The sequence below is a fragment of the Micropterus salmoides genome, unplaced genomic scaffold (genome assembly GCF_014851395.1).
Source record: "Micropterus salmoides isolate LMB-PRFRI ecotype aquatic unplaced genomic scaffold, ASM1485139v1 Ms_hic_scaffold_6, whole genome shotgun sequence".
In the NCBI taxonomy this organism is placed as follows: domain Eukaryota; kingdom Metazoa; phylum Chordata; class Actinopteri; order Centrarchiformes; family Centrarchidae; genus Micropterus; species Micropterus salmoides.
The window spans coordinates 33,191,327-33,211,343 of NW_024044348.1; the positions used below are offsets into that span (position 1 = coordinate 33,191,327).

The following is a 20,017-nucleotide window of genomic DNA, read 5'->3' on the forward strand; positions in this document are numbered from 1 at the left end:
GAATTGTTAGCATGTCCAGCTAAAGAGCTTATTACCTAGAGTAGTAGCATTACAACATTAATTCCAAGGCCACGGAGCATTTCATAATACATTATTTTGTGAGGTTAGAGCCAAGGTTATGTTAAAAAAAAACGTCTCTTCATGACTCGCACATCCACTGTGTAGTATTTCTCCACTGTGTGGGAGCTATACCTGGGTGCTACTACCAGAGATTAGGGTAACGTTATTAGATCTGGGAAAGTTTACACTCCAGCAACCCCGGCCAAAAGTCAAACCTACTCTTTGAAATTAAATCAATCATAAATCAAACCGTACAGAGTTAAGTACATACTTAGTATCATGCTATCATACTTGCATAATAGCACACTATCATGTATGCAGCTATGAAAAACATATTTAAGACCAGTTTGAAACATTAAAAAGTTATCTGGAGGCAGCATTTTTAACCAACTGAAGGAGATACGGTTTGCTTGAATAGCTAATATTATCATCTCATTAGCTACAGCTGATATAATCTCTGTGCCTGCTATCTGTCTGGACTCATTGCTTCAAAAGTTCTCAAAATAGGTTTCTTTTCAAGCGGTGTAGCAACAGTAAGGGAGGCTACCAGCTGCTCAGGTAGAGCTGCTTACAAACCAGCAGAAGCAGACTGTGTTTGTACAGGACACCTCACTGTGAGAGTGTATGGAAACGTATGTAGGTAAGGCAGGGCATCACTGAAGCATCAAATCTCTCCAGTGTCTGGTGAATTTTGGAAAGCATGAGTCAGTTGAGTGACTGCTGCCCTGCTTTAGACTCCACAACATTTCTTGGACAGTAACATGACACCAGGGTGTATACGGAATGAAATGTCATTAAGTTTAAAGACTCATTAATCCCATTAAAACAACCTGATAGTTTATAAACTGCAACACAAAGTGATCAAATTTCTCCGTGGTTACTATCCCGGTATCCAAGACCGTGTGTGTGTGTGTGTGTGTGTGTGTGTGCATAATGACACCAAACAACCAAGGAGTAAAAAACAAACTAAAACAAAAAAATAGCAGTGTTAAATTTTAAAATAGAAAAACTCACCTAGTTCCACTATGTCTGCAAAAGAGAAGACAGAGAAAGTCACTCTAAGTCAATAAATTGACACAAGGTATTAACCTTGGAATATTGACTATGGGGAGAAATTTGCCAGTCTTTGTGGGTTTACTCCCCCTCCCTGTGAACTCAGAATGAACTGTAAGCGAACAATCTACCTGAATGAACTGTGGATGCACCCTGGCTGCGATCCAGCAGGCAGGGATCAGCTCCACAACCTGCACCCTGTGAAGGGAGATCTTAATAAAAAATAAAAGCTCCCAGTAGTTTCTCTGCTTAGGACAGAACCTGTAATTCAACAGGTAGTTGAAACAAGAAATTCAACTAGTTGAAGACTTGTTCCAATTGTGATGTTCATTCCCAAAAAGTGGGCCATGCTAGCTCTTGTGGGAATCGGGGAGTTATTTGGCATCATTTCTTCTTTTCTCCTGTGCTTTTATGCTTATTTAAATCCAAAAGAATGAAGGCAATGTTCAGGCAGTAAAAATGTCTTAATAACCTTTGTACAACTGCCATTTTACCCATGAGTATACTCTTGACTATGATTATGGGAACATCAGTGCTGCCAGCAGCTAACAGAGCTTCACTCATCAACCACAAGCACAGCAACCAGTAACCAACCAACCAAGCAGCAATTATCCACTCACCTTCATCATCGATGCCCGGGGCCATGAGGAAGTGACCATACACTGTCTTGGTGACCGTTCCCAGAGGGTTGCTTGCCTCCAAAGTGTAGTTGCCATTGTTGATATGCGTTGGGTTCTGAAAGGTCAGGCAGCCCTCCAGATAGTCCTGGTAGAAGTCCATCTCAGTTCGGATGTACTCATTCTGGAGAATCTCCCTTTGCTTGTGGAACCAACGCAGCTTGGGATGGGGGTAGCCTCGAACTGTGAACTCGATGCAGGTATCGTGGCGCTGCTCGGGCTCAGCCAGTCTCAGGATAACTGGAGGGACTGTGAAGAAGGAAAGAGACCATGTAGTTTACATGACAAATAAACATTTTTGGCATACTGATACTCCATCCATAGCATGAGGGAAAGAGCAGAATGAGCAGCTCCTGGATCACCTTTAAACCCTCATCAATTTGCCTAGTTTTAATGTAATAACATAAGTTGAAGTATTACAAGGACCTTTATGTGTTGAGAAAGTTCCACAACCCTCGGGCTGATGAAAACCTGTCCTAATTCTTTGAATAGCCTAAAACATAACTCTGCAGCAGCAGACTAAACACAAAGCTGTTTTGATTTGTTCTGGGAAACATGACATTTAGGAGGCAGATTTCTTGCCTGGTCATGGCAATGTGCTTTTACCGCATTTTACATATTGCAGCTGTACATGGGACAGTGAACAATACAAATAGATAGAGGGACTCCTCTTGCTTGAAATAGACAGAGGAATCTCCTCTGCATATACAAGCATATAGCCTTTCTTTCTTAACATGCAGCAACACACCTCTTAATCCACAACGCCACCAGGCTGAGAGGCAATTTATCACTTTAATACCATCAGATACATTTCATAAACAATTCATCCACTTATTTGTCTTTGCAATGAGTCACACTTGCAGCTACATCATCAAAAGGAAATATTTGGCAGACAGTACTACCTGGCAATCTCTCTCTCTGAGTCTGTTCTACATACCACCACCCCCACCACCGAACCTACCCACCCACCTCTACCACTCACATACACACTAATAATACACCATTGCTTTGTCTCTTGCTGGTCCTAAATGAAGTCTGCAATTTCTATAGGCATGTGTGAGCAATCCTATTCATATAGCTAGATCACGGTTGCATGTGTGTGTTTATGTGTTCATTCAGACAACACTGCAGCTGCCCCAATGAATACCCACCTGCAGTTTCATGCAATGTGCTGCTAAATAGGGCATGTTTTCTGATTAAACTTTTAATCAAGAACTTGGACTGGGATAAGGAAAGTGAATTATTAATAAAAATACCAAATATTTGATTATTACAGGCACAAAATTTGGGTCTCAGGACTAACCCGTTTGGAATAGGTTTGTTGTTTGGCCCCTAATGACTTCCCCATACCTATTACCCTCTGTGCATTTTGTATGTAACACTAGGTCTTCTATGTGTCAATTTAAGCCATTTTTATTACTGCCAACTTTAGAGGTGTTTTGAGCAAAGTGCTAACACCACCAGCATGGTAATGTGCTTATGACCTCATTGTGTTTAGCAGTCCATTTAAGTTGGAGTCTGGACCAAAATGTTGGTCAGACTGACCAACCTAACATGCCGCCAAAATGGCTACAAAGGTGTCTAAAAAACAGGGTCATGATGAGGGTATAAAGCAGTGTCTATCTTAGCTTGTACTATATTCTTGCAGCGTGAAGTCACATTCAAATTTAAAATTTATTAAAACTACGGTTGTAAACTAAAGTTCTCTCAAGCTTTTTTCACTCTTTACAAAACTCATTTTTCATATGAACAACCAAGTGTGACCCTGTCCCAACATGACAGGTTCAGTGTAAAAATATTTCTGAGGATCTATTTACACAAATGCAATATACTATACATAACTATGGTTTCAGTGGTGTATAAATACCTTGCATAATGAAATGTTTTTATTACCTTAGAATGAGCCATTTCGACCTACATAACTGCCATGTTTCTACAGTAGCCCAGAACGGAGAAACTGCTCTACAGAGCGTGTTCTGTCACTACATTCTTCGTCCTCTTCTTGCACAATTCCGGCAGTGTAGACACTCGTCAATATGTTGAATACGTACGTTCGAAGAAGAAGAAGTAATAATATACAGCATGGGTCTGCAAATACGTTTGCATCTGAGCAATATTTGTTTATCCATTAGATTGGGGTGAGAACATAACACATAATTTTTAAGCTGAATGTTACAGCGTTCGGTTAGCTCAGTTGGTAAAGCGCAAAACTCAGCCTACAAGGTTGTGGGTTTGATCCCATGTCTGAAGACTTTTTTTCCCCCCTCTTCAACAATTTAATTATGAAGCGATGCTTCTCATGCTCACATTACGGCATGTGCTGCAGTGTGTGTGTTCCGGTGTTTGATCCGCATCCATCAACCTACGGACACTTATTTTCATTTTCCCAGTATCTCCAGGCAGAGGACATTTAGGGTGATCTCGTTTTCTGATGGCTATTTCAGCATTCTCCATGCTCTTTTTAATGTCATTCAGAAGAATTTTCAAAGTAAAAGATCTCAATTCAACTTGAAATGAAGCATTGCTGCAAAAAATTTTCTCACGCTTTTGTAGACTTGACAGATGGTTGCAATTCTCAACCTCACTGCTAGATGCCACTAAATCTTATGCACTTAACCTTTAATTCATAAATGATTGTCAGAAAAAATTGATTATAAAAGTAGCTTTCAGTTATGTGTTTTCACACCAAATATAAGGACAGAGGGTGCTGTATGCTGTACAGATTTTAAAGCCCATTAAGGCAAATTGTGATTTGTGATATTGGCTAAATAAATAAAATTGACTTATCTATTTATTAGTGTGCAAAAGCTGTCATTTCAGAAATTGCTTTGGTTCCTGCTAGACAATAGTGAGAATAAAGTCATTCATTTGAACTAAAGGCTAAGGCATGTGTATGTGTGAGTGTGTTGGTGTGGGGGCGTGTGCAGAGCTGTGAGCTGTTTGAGTGCAGGAAGAAAGAGAAAAGACAGAGATGAGAGAGAAGAAGAGAGCAGGGTGGGAGATAGGCACGAAGTGAGGGCGGTGTATAGCTGTGCAGTTTAAAGACAGAGAAAGAGAGAAAAAGAGTGGAAAAAACTAAATTCTCTTGTTGATGGACAGTTAGGGGCCGATCCATTTTCCCTCAGCATGGCTGTCAGCCCAGTCTCAGTCAATACAATACAAATCAGTACGACGCTCCATACTGGTCTTTAACAACATGATGTCCTTGTGGCGCTCATACAGATGACAAGTTTTGATAACTACATGCCTTTGATCATTAAAAACACTGAATACAAGGCTATCTAGTGGTAACACTGGTGGCATATTTCAAATGCCATGTTCCAGCCAGACTACAGATAGGACATCATGGCTGGCAGTGACAGGGGAGGCAACAGTTTCATTGGACAGATATTGCCACAAATTCCCTCTGGGTTGAACCACATTGTGTGCATTCTGTTTTTAACCTGTAAGAAGCAGCACAGGGAAATTATATAGAGTCCCTAGAAGGATACAACTGGGATATACTTTTTCCTCCTTAATTACTTATAATTAGAGTTAATGCCTTGCTCTTCCTGTAGAGCTACTCAGGGAACAGAACTACTAACCCATGCGTTAGTGCCTTGTTCTTAATAGAGAGCTACATCAGGCTTATAGGACTAAAGGAAAAAACATGGGACGTTGTAAGTCCACAATGCTGTAGAGCTGCTATTGTTCCAGAAAAAAAGCAGGACAATGGGTCTGCAGAATTTGCATTGTGGTTAATTACAGTTTCGCTAAAACAGGGAACTCATCTTTGAATGCAGAGAATGTTACTTGATGGCTGGTAATTTCACTGTCACTCATATTACTCCCTAATCAGAGCAGCAGTTTAAGCTATTTTATGACATTTCCAGAGACAATAGGCTGCACAGGGGAGGAAATGTAATTACCATCAGAGCATGTGGTGAAAAATTAATAAGTTAATTTGCAGCACCAGCAGAGAGAGTCAACAGAAAAAAAAATGCCTGGAGATGTACATCCATAGAGTGTCCGTGTGGAGGAAGCCCTGAAGGCTAGATGTTGCAAAGTCAATCTGTCATTCTAGCATGGTCCTTAGCAGCTCTGCTCCGGCAGGGAGTGTTTGAATTGGTGACAAATCTCCCCTGTCCTGTAGCGTGATACATCGCAAACAGCCACAATAGATTGTGCTCTACAACGGCAAGCTTGCTACAAAAAGAAAAATGTCAGGTCACCTTTAATAAATATTGGCTTTGAATACATTCTGTCCCAAATCTGCCCATGGCCAATCCACAGGGTAAATGTGTGTAAGAGCTGAGATATATACTGTAATGCATGGTCTGGATATTAGAGGAATATTCTGGTGGTTACCAAATCATTGCTTTGTCATTGCTGAGGGTTGTATATTTTTTTCCTTTTCTCTTTCCGCTCAGATCAAGGCTGAGCTTTCATGTGGGCTGGAGGGTATATTCCTGCTAATTGGCTACATCAATTTCACTTGGTTTGTAACTGTGCAACACCTCATTGCATTCTAAATGTACCTGCATAATTTGCCTGTTCTGCTTGATAAAGGAGATATTTTCCTGTTGTAAATAATTCTTTTAGACTGTCAATGTCATTAATACAGGACATATTTCAGTCCCAACAGAAGTCCATCAAAGCTGCCATAAAAAGGCATCTTGTGCATGAGAAAACCACCAAGTGTTCTTGGCTCCAAGCATTCATATTGTACCAGCTATAATGTATAAATGGATTTTTTTTTTCTTTTGGCCAGATTTTGTCCATGTTAACCAAAAGTCAGAGGCAGCCATTCATGTTGCGACTGATAAGAATCAGAACTTTGCAAATGTAAATGAGAACATCGACTATAAATAACTAATTCTGTATACAATTCCTGTCATAATCCGGATCTAGCATAATGTAAAAAGTTGTTAGTGATTTTAGATGCTCTTCGGTGATTAAACAAGACTGGGGCAATAGAGTCAGTATGTCCCCTGTCTTCCATTCATGAGTTGTTTATTAAATTATTATTATTATTAAAACAGCTGCACAGCTGCACAGATAGTCCTGTCTTGTATATAATATGTGGATACTGCTGAAGTTATATATTATAGAGAAAACATGTGAAACACAAACATTTTTCAGATAAATTCAATATAAACATTAAAAGACATTAATGTATTCCTTACAAAATAATTGACTGGCAGAAGACTGTCCCAAACTATGCCAGATTTTACCAAACCACCATCGCCTTCAACAATAGAGCAAAATAATTTAGTAGAGTCCTAATCAGAGCAACCAAGAAGAAAGAGCTAATACTGTATAATCCACAACTATTGATGGAGACAGTATGGATATTGTGGGGACTGAATTGATTATATTTCTGTTATGGAAAGGTTGATTGAGGTTGTTACTTATTACAGATGTTCACGCTACATTTAACCCTGTGCTAACCCTTACTAACCCAGTTTTTAATCCTGATCAAACAACATGGCCGAGTAGCATTTTTAGTGATGATAGCGGCACGCTCCTGGGAAGGCAATATGGGTCTGTCAGTCCCCCACTTTGGTCCAGCCTCATTCCCCTAATGGCACCATGAGGTAAACATATTTGGCATTTAGCGAAGAACTACTGAATGGATTACTAAGAAATATGGTACAGATAATCATGTTCCCCTTGCATTGTACTTTCATGATCCCTTAACCTTGCGCCATCATCAGGTCAACATTTACATTTGTCCAATGCTTTGGTTTACTTGCTTTGGTTCATTTGGGAAGCTAATTACATTCAAATCCGCCTCACAATGCCACAGTATTTTTTACTTAAAAATAAGTTAATGACCGTACTAACTTGTACAATGCGGAATCCCAAAAAATAAATGGGTAAGTTCTTAATCCGGGGCAAATTTCTAGCATTAGTCAAACCAAGGGGTGAAGAGCTAGATCTCTTCTAGTTATTAAGCGGGAACCTCCAGGCCTGAGAAGAGAAACCACTGTGGAAGTGCCTCAAACGTGCATTCTTTCTAATGGCCAGCAGGGGGCAACTCCAACCTTTTGAATGATTTTTTTTGTCTCGATTGCTAGTTCTATCTTCTATAATATGATGATGGTCCCTTTTAGAGTAAAATAGATCATACAGCAGGGTATGCTCTATGGTTGGCGACCTTGTAATTGACAAGTCGCTACCGCAGTGACCTGTAAGCAATGCGTGAAAAAAAAAGACAAACTGCGCAAAACTCAATGCTTTAGGCGGTAGTTCACAAACCAATGGGTGACATCACGGTGGTTATGTCCGCTTTATCTATCCAGTCTATGCCAGTTACACAGTGTTCCACTTTGTTGTCAAACATGATTTGTTGTTTATCTTATGCCATTGTTGTCTTGGTGATATTACTCTACAGTATGTATACACCATTGGCCAAGCTACTGAATTTAATTTAAACAGAAGCCATTTGAACTTCCTAATGTCCCACCATTAACCTTGGTGATATTAAACACAAACAGCTATTCAAGTTGGGTGATTAATTAAACAAATTAGTTGGAACAAGCAAATTACCTTCCCACAACACACGGGCAGCATTAATATAAATATATCTGAATCTTATAGCAATACAGAGTTTTAATAATTTCTTATTAATATGCAAATTTAAGCAATAAGAAGCAGGTAATCTATAAGGATAACCTATTTGTAAACTGTTTGAAATGTTTGTCAGTGGTTGTGGGCTACTGTGTTCACTATGAAATTATTGCCCTCACCTCACTCCTGTCCCCTCTGCAGGACATGGCCAGAGTTTCCGTGGATTTAACCATAAGAGAAATCCAACTCACATTGTACGTTGAGCTGGATGGAGGAGTTGGTCATCCCCACCACATTCTCTGCAATGCAGGTCAGCTGGAAGTTGTTGTCATCTCGGCTGATGTTGAAAAGAGTCAGGTTGATAGAGTGGATGTTTGGCCAGTACACATTGGACTATAGGGAAAGGGAACAAGAGACACAGATGGAGAGAAGAGAGAAATTTAGGTTTGGTGAAGGATATAAAGCATATATAATTGCATTACTGGGGTTTAAATCTTTAATTACTTAATTAAAATTAAAGTTAAAGTTAATTAGGGATTGATTAATTTAAACAGAATAAAGTGAAGGAGTACACTACCAGTGGAAATTAATCACTACAATGATCTCATCTGATCTTACTAGTATAGGGCTAAAATTGCAGCAAGACATATATAACAACATATATGACATATATTGTCAATTTTGGCTTTAATTGGATTAACTGATTCACAATGTGTCACCTTTAGGTAACCAAATACAGTGCTTATGCTTCACTTCTTGTCTTCAGTTGGCCAGGTTCCCGAACACTTTCCTCAAGCTGATGAGCTACAGTATCCATCTAACCTAAAACCTCAAGCCTGAGGCTGAGGTAACTTTCATCTGTAAGGTCGCCGCACCCGTTAAAGACACAGATGACAAATACAGCCACACAGCAATTTCTTCTAGCTGTTTATCTCTGCTGCTGTTATTGCGGTGACGTCCCTGGGGCCTGTCTCAGGGAGCAAGATTAGCAGGATAGTCTGCTCAATGTGGGTTCAACCCAGGCCTCTCACTCTCACAAAACTACCTTATTTTGAACCGGGGTAGATCATAGAGGGAAGCTAGGGTGCACAGCTAATCAGAGCCAAGGCCCAGTTCTTCATGTGAATGTGAATATGTGAGGTTCTTGACTGTTAAGGATTTGACAAAAGCCTGGATTTTCCAGTTCTTCAAAGCAGGTTTAAATTTTATCTGAAGCTGCAGTCATAGCAACAAGTCCTAATGGCCAAACCTGCAAAAGTCCATGTTAATTGACCATTTGCTGGATCGTGGTCTTGAGTTTTTAGGGTTAAGTCCCATAAATGACAGTATGATATGATATAATTATGATTTTAGATGAGAACACAAGACATATCCTCAGCTATGATGAAATATTGCCATGCTCAAAGGTATGTATTGTACTTGCATTTATAAGTACAGACTGTATATTCATGTCATAGGTTTAAAGTAAAATGTTCCAGTGAGTTCTCAGAAGTCTATTCCTCTGGTGCACAATGGAAGGTTTCCCAACTTGCCTACTGTAACTCAAGTAAGTGCAAACGTACGATCCATACTCACGTATCGATCCTGCTTTTGACTCTACTGATGTTGCCTTTATGTCATAATAAGAGCGCTCTGTTATTCAAGATAACTTTATCCAACAGAAAGAAATCAGTCCTCTAATTGTGTTCCCAGAATTGGCTGAATGCGACAAATTGTTCCAAATTAAACACGTGGTTCTGAACAAATTTGGTTTATGACCCCTTATAAAAAACTGTAACCACTTTGGCATCTTGTCAGTTTTCAGATGTCTTCAGATATAGTACAAAGAGATAGTTTTCTTCTAAGCTTCAAATCAAATTTTTCTCATAAAAGATAGATTAGAGAAAAGTCGGTGCAGCATGACTTTGTTTTTTCTTCATTCCTCTCCCATTAATTACCCCTCAAATTTGTCTTGAGACCATTTGGAAAGGCCCGACTCCTAGGTTAGGAACCGCTGGAGTAAATGATCTAATACAGCAGTTAAAACTACCAGCTACAAGAATAAAACACTGCTTACACATTGTTTCATCAGTATTAACAATCTAATAATGTCATATACAATAATACATCACTCATAGGAGCCATTTATTTACACATTTTTGAAAAGCAGGGCCCTAAAATGGTATCAAAACGTGCACTCCTACTAACCAATCAGCTTTATGGAAAAGTCCCTGTTCATACAATATCTGTACATGAACAAAAAGATAGCAAAGTGACCGTGACATGCAACTAAAATAGAGCAATATGAACCCGCTGAAGTGTGTCTTTCCATCACCAGTGACATCAGATAACTCAAAGGGAGCTGATGGTGACCACAATGTCCATGAAAATAAAATAATCCATGTTACATAAGTGGTTTGTGTGCTGCGTTTGCTATATTGTCATTTTTTCAGTTCAATTTTGTAGCTGTAAAGCTGTAAAAGCATAATGATAACTCTGATGAATGTGTGTGTGTGTGTGTGTGTCTGACCAGGTGTGTGTTGATGGAGTGCAGGCCACTGACAGTCCAGTCCACCTCTGGCAGCGGTGATCCAGATCCATTGCAGCTCACCGTCACATTGTCGCCCTCCATCACCAACACACTGCTGTGGCTCACGCTGATCTCTGGTAGGTCTGAAAACACACACACATGCAAATACACACACGCATACACGCACACAGTGCATGTTCATGTTTTAATACACACCTGTCACTGCTGGTGTCTACATATTTTCACACCAAATCAATTAATCACTTTTCATTAATGTAACAGAATTAGTACAAAGGAGGAAATGGGGTACACATCCACAGACACACACACAAAAACACACGCACACACACACACACACACACACATATTAGATGGCAGGGATGAGTCACCACCGGGAGATAATACCGCAGAGTCTACAGCCTCTGTCAGAATCAACACAGAGCTCCTCACATCAGATTCACCCTCTGAACTCTGTCACACCTCCTCCCCTTCCCGCCTCGCCTCGTGACTCGTCTCCCTGCTCCTATTCTCTTTCCTCACCATTTCACTTCCAACCCTTTACTTCCTACTCCTGCTTTCCTTGTCTCCTTCTGTCAGCCATTCTCCTTTTCCCTCTCCTTTGCTCTCCTCTGTTCTAGCCCTCCCCTCTCTCCCTCTCCCCTCTGCTGCTCCCTGTTTCTTTTCCTCTTTTTAAAATGCAGAGCACAACCTCCCTCCTCTCCTCCCCTCCTCTTACCACAGTTGTGGATGTACATGTTGTGCAGTGGTATCTTGGAGGCTCCGTTCCTGCAGTACAGCTGCTGTGTGTGGAGCACGGCCTCTCCTCTCTGCTGCCACAGCTGGATCCAGCGGATATCACAGCCGCAGTCAAACACCACGCCATCCAGACGCCTTGAAAAACAATTAGCAAACAACATAATCAGCAACAACTATAACACCAGCCCATCCACTAGGGATATATCGCAAAGCTGTATTTGTTCTTTTATCGATTGAAGTGGTATTTCATTTGTAGTAAACAAAGTTGGTTCAAATCTGTTCATAACCAAACAATTGATTTGCATTCCTTTACATACCACTTAAAGAGGTAAACAATAAAAGATGCACTTTCCACACCATTATCTCAAGAAATTACACAAATAATGGAAACAGTGACACTAATAAAACAACAAGATGGATTCAGTAATCTTCAGCATCATAAATGTTACTGTAGCAGTGACACAGTGGTTTACAACGGAAGGCAATATGCCTCTTCACCAACAGCAACAATAATAATATTGAGTCAAGCCAAGTTGTGTACGGTTTAATACAAGGAATTTAGATCAGAATGTTTGATGTGTGTGCTTTTACGTCTGTGTGCAGCTGTGTTTACATACTGAAGACTATTATATGGACTGAAACAAAGGCACCTTCTCCAAACCTCATTAACGCTACAACAACACAAATTTTATAGTTATAGCCCGACCTTGAAATGCCTTTACAACTGGTTTAACTTTTTATAGTTTTTACTGCTACAGTGGTTTGTTCCAATTATTTGTCATGCTAAAATGACAGCCTACTGTTAATACAATACTTAACTATTAAGTAGGAAGAATGATCTATTAGACAGATTTTCCTTTTCTGCCACTCCACATTGATCTGGTTTGGTGTTTAATTATCTGCAGTACTGTTTAAAATCAAACTCTGTTTATGCTGGGAAATACCAGGAAAGAATCACGTTACAGAAAACCTTCAATTAGAGTCTTTTGGATGAACTTCATTGACTCTCAACCTAATTAGCAACATTCTTCACAATATCCATTATACAGTAAGAATATAATTATTATAATTTCAATAAAAAAGATAAATATAATGTGACTGCTCATACAAAACACCCAGGATATATGACAGTCACCATAGATGTATGGCTATGTTTTATAATAGTTGGATTCATTCAAACGAACACACAAGAAGATAGACAACAAATGCCTGCACCGTGGCATTCAAATGTGAGAAGGTCAAAGGTCAAAGCATTGTTCAGACTATGAGACTCCAGCTGTATTAGTGGCAGGCAGGTACCATTAGGCCCCTCTGTGCATGCATTTCATTTTCACAGGCGTGTGCAGAAAAGTCACATTATTCAACTTTGTACGGCACCTCTGCATTTTGCATATGTCCAATTTGGAGGCTGTGATTGGCCTCTTCTGTCAAGATGAATACCAGTCCAAATGTCCTTGACAGAGGTCAATAAGATATTGCAGAAAGCATGAATAATGTATGTGGTACGTCCACCATGCCATATAAAGTAATGAGAATAGATTTCCTCAGGTGGATCTCACTTATTATCAGGTGCTCACTGGATCTGATACTGCAGTTACAGCAGAGCCTCTTCACATTCACTATATGACAGCATACTCGCTGAGCTAACTCGTTTGCTACGTAGAAAGGACACAACACCACATTTATCCATTGTCCATCTATTATACAAATTTTACTGCAAAAAATAACTAGCAATCACATTAAGGATTATTAGCTGTTATTTTGTACAGGTACCAATACTAATCTAATGATCAAAGTCCAAATCTATAACACAATAATTCACAAAATTTTCAATCAAACTCAAAAAAACTCTGGACTAAAAGTGGTCAAATTTAAAGATACTGATGCACACCAGGTTTAGGTTTTTAAGTATGTCTAAACTGACGTTTGAAATAAAATATCACACACGGTGCACTATGACGAAGCAACAGAATAATTCTAACATACATTCAGCAACATCTTGGATTAACGCATTAACCTTGTGTGGACTGTATATTGCACAGTTCACTCCACAGACAGGTAGAGAAGTTCCCTGTTAAAGGTTATCATTTAATGCTGCATGTTTAACCACGAGGGATCAAAGCTCACCAGAGCAGGGCCACAAAGGCTTTCTCCCTTACTGTAATTATGTTAATTTTTAATAAGAACCATCACCTCCATACATTACCCACTATTCCTCTGGGCAGAGCTGATCAGGGCTAACATGCAGCTGTACAAAAAGCAGGGTTTTTCAGTAAAATAAAGCTGCAGCCCTGTTCCAAATGTGTGCTCAACCCGCAGAGTACAGTAACATGGTTGTGATTTTCAGCTCTGCCATCTAAACAAAGTTATAAGACAACAAAGGAAAAAAAAATAGCTAACTGACAGCTGGAAGTTGATCAATGTCTGGGTGAGAGCACATTAGACTTAGAAAAGAACAAAAGCAAACAGCAGTATGACCCCAGATACAGAGAGCTAACAGCATGATGTTTCCTTGAAGCTGGCTAACGATCCACCCCGCTACTCCAAAAGGAGAGGTAATGATCACCACTGGAGGCTGTTTTTCTGGGAAATGTACACACAGGTGCTTTGGCTGAGGAGCTGTGGATCACAAGCAACAATAAGCTATATACTGCATTGTTGTTCATGCTTTGATCTCAGCTTGAATGCACTGCTTCCTCTCCTTATACTGTTGTGAGGGATTATTTTAGGTTTTTAAATCCTGTGTGTTTAATAAATCGCCTTATTTGGCACATTTTACCAAAGTGCTACTGATCTTGGGTGTGACTGTAGGTTGTATTTTCCTGTGATGTCTGGCTTTGTGGTAATTCAGGATAAAGATGTGTAGTTAGATTCTCTAGGTGCTCTGCTTGTTACATTGTTTGTCATTTCTGCTACAATATAGTTCATCCAGATATTTATAAGGAACAATTTATTTGTGAAGCTAACACTTTAGCTAGCAAGGCAATTGAGGATTTATGTATGAGGTTAGGGCAGAAAAATATTTGGTTATCTACTGGGAGCCAAAGTCAGTGGCAGAGCCAGACTATTTCCATGTACAATAGTGCCAATTCATTTATTTACTATTATAACTTTTTTTACATGTATAATATTATTAGTCTCCTCTGTTCCTGTTGTTACTTTCAGATTTTAGCATCACTAGCCAGAAGACATTAACTGGACCACACCTCCTGGGTTTTTTGTTTTTTCCTTTCGTTTCGTTATTCATTAACATCTCTATTTCATTTCTAAGTTCAATGCAATAATTGGGCAGAATTCAGGCATAAATTGATGAAAAGTTGCATCATGATCCTCATGTTAGATTCAGCAAACCAAAAGTATTTATGAGACTTCAGATAAGGCATATTCTATGTGCTACAATGTATTTTGACTATGGATGTGACTTTTCCTTTATTTTCTCCAAATCTGTACAGTAGAATGACATCAAGTTCTATATTTTTAACTTTAACAGTCAAGGGCATTCCCAAAAGAAATACATTGTGATTGTCATCAAACATGATCACAGTTAAAAAATAATCATTTACATTTATTTAGTTTTCTCAAAAAGGCCTATAGCCTACAGTAAAATGACATACTCAATTTAAAAGTAATCTATCTAACTAGGAACCAATTGGGGGGCTGGCTTAACTGGGTTCTTTCTATGTTGTGTCAGAGTAGGACTGACAAATGAAAATTACCCAACAAATCAGACTTAACTATATGTAAACACCAGGGATCCATTCATCCAAAGCTCCTGTTTATTCTTCATATGTCCTGGACTGAAAACTAGTGCTACAGTTTTAGTATTTTAAAGCTCACTGAAAAATACGTTGTTGTGCACTGAGTTACGACTAGTTTACAGGTAGGCTAATTAATTCTCTACTCAATGCTGCCTGCTGAGACTGTTTTTGTGGAGTGTTGACATGTTTTTGTTTGTGTGACCTTTCGGTTCAGTTTAATATCCTTCTGGTCACAGAGAGAAACTGGCCAATCACTTCACACAAAGACCCAATCCTGCTGCAGCAGTGGCAACAAATATGCCATTATTTCAGCTACTGTCGACTCATACATTGAATGGCTTATAGCTTGTATAGCTTATAGCCTGTAGTTAGATGACGGGTGTGTTTCCAAGGGTCACTCTCTCTCTCCCTCTCTCCATACATGTTTTACAAACATAATAGAACTGCTAATGCAAACGGAAGGATTTCTGTTTCTGCTCCTTTATATAAAATAATTCCATTGAGAAAACATCGAGTGGCCTTTGTGGCAAAAGAGCCATGAGAAATGCAATCCATTTGTCACCAACATTAGCGCAAATTGCTATTGTTTGGGAAAAGAACAGTCAACTTTTGTAGGCGTATCACTTTTAATGATCAAAGGGAGAAATGTTGTAAGAAAAAAGTCACAGTATGTTTTATAGTTTATGGAAAACTAATTGTGATGTGCGCAAAGCAGGAGGTCAGATCTGTCTCAGCGCAGACTGTATCCCAGCTATATGAAAAGTCAATAGTTATTATATACCTAGCATGCGAGAACCCATCTTTCACTAAAACAGATCCAGATTCACGAAACAGTCTTTCTGGTAATTATACTTCCAGGAGTGACATCAGTTTTATAATAATAATAATAATAATAATAATGCATTACATTTATATAGCGCTTTATCATGGGGGGGCTCACCTCAACCACCACCAATGTGTAGCACACACCTGGGTGATGCACGGCAGCCATTTAGAGCCAGAACGCTCACCACACATCAGGTTGAGGCAGAGAGGGAGGGAAACATTGACCAAAACTACGGGGAATGATTAGATGGCCAGATGGTGAAGGTCAGGTTGGGAATTTTGCCATGACACCAGGGAACCCCCTACTCTTTGCGACAAGTGCCATGGGATCTTTAATGACCACAGAGAGTCGGGACCTCGGTTTAACATCTCATACGAAGGATTTCACATCAGCAGAACTCAGCAGCAGCACATGTTTATTCTCCCTTTAGACTGCGGCATTACAACCAGATGGCTGTGCTCCTAAAAGGTGTCCCCAATGGAACTGTGGCAGGAGAAAACTGATGGAAAAAACAACTAACCTGAAATATGGTGCTGGGTGGGGTGGCAAGTGAGGTGGTCTTTAGCCTGGGATGGCCATGAATACTGCAGGCTACACTCTGGCTTTACACTGGCTAAGGTGCTAGTATATCTGAGTAACAATCGCTCTTTCCTGCTCACTTTTGAGAAATTCACAGCTACACCCAAACTTGCAAACTAGGAATAACATGCATTTCCCTGCAATATCTGGCTCAATCTTTGTGTGTAGCCATCATGTGCATATTTAAGACATTTTTCAGAATTCTAGATTTAAAACCAATCAGCTGGAAACATAAAAAAGTCCTTTTGTGTGATATTGAAAAGCCATTGTTTCAAATTGTTTCTGTGAATTTCGAGTAGTAACTCTGCCACCGTGTAAACCATTTACTAGAAAGGAAAGATTGACAGGCTTAGCAACAGCAACTAAGGACAGTGCTTGGTGAATGGTCAATAATTTCTCTTTTATGAAAGACTGAATTGCATTTTGTCACCCATTTTTTAATCAAATCAGTGTATTTGTTTTTCTTTGAAGCAAAGCTCTTGTTGCTGCTTCTGCACTGCACTTTCCATAGATCACTTGTCAATCAAACAGTGTGGCCAGTTCTGTCATTATTATTATAGCGTGTAAAATAGATAATCTAGCTGTCATGCCATCAGATTGGCTTGAGTGTTGAAGCAGTTGATTGACAGTCGGACATCTATTTATAGGCAATAGGCTGAATAAACACATGTAGCCATGAACTGGTATCATTCCTATGTCCACATGTTTGCAACATTACTCTTGCACTTTTGGTCTTCCTCTGTCACAAATGTCAAGTTACGCTCAGTTTTCATTGTGCAGCAGGAAGTGGGGCGATAAGAGTTTTGAGAAAGAATAGATTAAATCAATCAGGGGAATAAATGGAGAGTTGACTCAACCAATGTCAAATTTAATACTTTTCTCTTCAGCAAGAGCTTTCACAACATAAGCATTCCCCCCTGATCCTGCTAAATTTGCTTAACAGTTGCTTTTACCGCACCACACTAAGTGTGTATTATTGCTTTACCACAGTCCTGGTTGTCGTTGGACCGACTCTATCATTCTCACGCTGTATCTTCTGCTTATGTCATGGATAAAGTGGTATGCTGCAAATAAATAAATCACCATTTCGTCCCATCATTGCTTTTCTTTAAGGTTGCAGCCATCTGTCCAGTCAGCGTCCCAGCAGGTTTCTCACTGCCTCACTTTTATTCTCTCTCTTTTTTTATAACCGCTATAGTTTTTTTTGTGTGTGCGTGTGTGTGGGTGCGCGTGTGTGAGGAGCCAGACCTGACTTTGGCTTATCGACAGCACCACCTGCACTGCAATCATGTAGAGGAAAGGGGACACCTGAGTCAGGTCAGGGAAGGCTCCAGGTAGAAAAAACGGACAAATTGAGCAGGAGCTGAATTTTTTCTTCAGAGTCAAAGATTTTAGCAGGGACTCTTCAGACACTTTCAGATACTTTATTTTTAGAGGTTAGATGTTGTGAGAGGTGCTTTATGCATGTATTCATAATGTATATTCAGGATGGATGATATAGCGACATATGTATCTATTTATAGTATGACATGTATGGTATACTCTCTTTTACTGTGTATTTCAACCAGTCACTCTCAGTTGCCATATAGCGGGTGAAATTCTCACCTCGTTTCCAGCCACACCAGGCAGTCATTCCCATTACATTGGCTGGCTTATAGGACAGCAACAAAGGCCCTTCCCTTCTGTCTGTCTCTGGCCTTCTTCTGCATGGTTCCCCAGCTTTGTTTGTAGTGTGCCTTGCTGTTTGGGCCTTCCTCTCTAATGGAATGCACGTTGTTTCCGTTCTGAGAATATGTCCAATCCAGGTCCACCAGCATTACCGTGATGTTGTATGTATTTCGTCTTGCTGAGTGATTGAGCGATTTCCACCTGAAGTGGATCCGGTCAAGCCAATCACAACTGTTGCTATCAGATAAGGGGTTGTATATGATCACTGACATAGGAGCCACCGGTCCAGATTAAAAAGTCACATGTCACATGTTTCTCTGCTCTGACTGGTTGTAGGTCTGGACCTGCAGACTGGATGTAGGCTCACAAAACTCAGACTAAACTGTAAAACTAGGCAGTGCTGATCAAATATGAATCAAGATTCTGTCCCTGCATTGCCAATTTCCCACCTCAAATAATTTCAGAAACACATTTAGTGTACTGTTTAGCTATAATATGAGAAAGTTTCCATTTTTTTTACCTGCTTAAAAAAAGACCAAGCACCGCCCCAACATGTATGTTGCTCAGTGCTGGGTCGCATTTTCGTTGTTCTGATTGGTTGTAGGTCTACTCTGGTGCGCACGTTGATAACATACCTTAGATAACTTTGAAAACCTTTGCTTTTAAGTCTCTGCAGACTAAGAATAGATCATGGGTAGTGTTGGGCAGTAACGTTACTCTGTAACGCGTAATAATGTAATAATATTGATTTTCCCAGTAACTAGTAGTGTAGCAGATTACTTTTCCAAAACAATTAAATTAACAATTACTAATCCAAGGAACGCTGCGTTACTGAACGCACCATCCTTTATTTGAATGCACGACCGCACTGCAGGTCAGCAGCATGACATCATATGATGTTCAAGTCAGCTGTTAGCCAAAAACTAAAGGAAGAATGGAGAACAAACGAGAGAGGCGTTCTTTACACAGCTGAGTTAAGTATCACCATTATTGTGTCACAGTGAAGATTGCAAAGAACGTTGTTGTCCATTGTAAACTTTGTGCGACCATCAAAAAGCTTTCAACCGTGAAAACTTGTCCAACACTGATCATGGGCAAGTGTATTTTTGACTTCAGATTTAAATATATTATAAGTTAGGGCTGTCCTCGTCTTCAGCATCATTGGTAGTTGCATAGGATGGTACAGTTAGGTGGAAATGTCATCCATAGAATCTGTCTTTCAGTCCATCTAATTTGGCTTATTTCATAGATATTTGTAGTGTCTCATTTCACTGGTGATTTGGTTTGGTTTTGGTGTTTAGGGCTGGCATTTTTGCACCACCACCTTCCCGTGGGATTTCAGCAGAGGTGGTCATATAAGTTTGGATCTCCGGTCGGCCTACACATCCAGATGTAAACTGTTCTTTTGGCAATTTTTTAATTTTTTTTTTTACAGAACAGCGCTGCTGGCCTGATGTCCAACCATCAGCCAAGGGGGTGATTTGTTAGTCCTCCATCTTCACCTAAAGTCTTCCAGGAAATTAAGTCTGGATGCAATACACTGTTGAAAAGACAATTTTTCCTTTGTCTGACTTTACTT

General features: G+C 39.7%; 1 protein-coding gene across 4 annotated transcripts in view; it reads right to left on the reverse strand.

Annotated features, from left to right (window-relative positions):
* Positions 1–20,017, reverse strand: part of ntrk3b (neurotrophic tyrosine kinase, receptor, type 3b) — a 186,780-nt gene that overhangs the window by 89,735 nt on the left and 77,028 nt on the right. For 2 of the 4 annotated variants that reach the window (XM_038702144.1, XM_038702147.1), the window contains exons 5-9: positions 11,588–11,742; positions 10,852–10,994; positions 8,594–8,735; positions 1,734–2,039; positions 1,075–1,089 (exon numbers count right to left, since the gene is read on the reverse strand). In XM_038702144.1, coding sequence (XP_038558072.1) covers positions 1,075–1,089; positions 1,734–2,039; positions 8,594–8,735; positions 10,852–10,994; positions 11,588–11,742 — 761 coding nt within the window. The remainder of the gene's footprint in view (positions 1–1,074; positions 1,090–1,733; positions 2,040–8,593; positions 8,736–10,851; positions 10,995–11,587; positions 11,743–20,017) is intronic. The other 2 variants (XM_038702148.1, XM_038702145.1) reach the window with 1 other exon arrangement.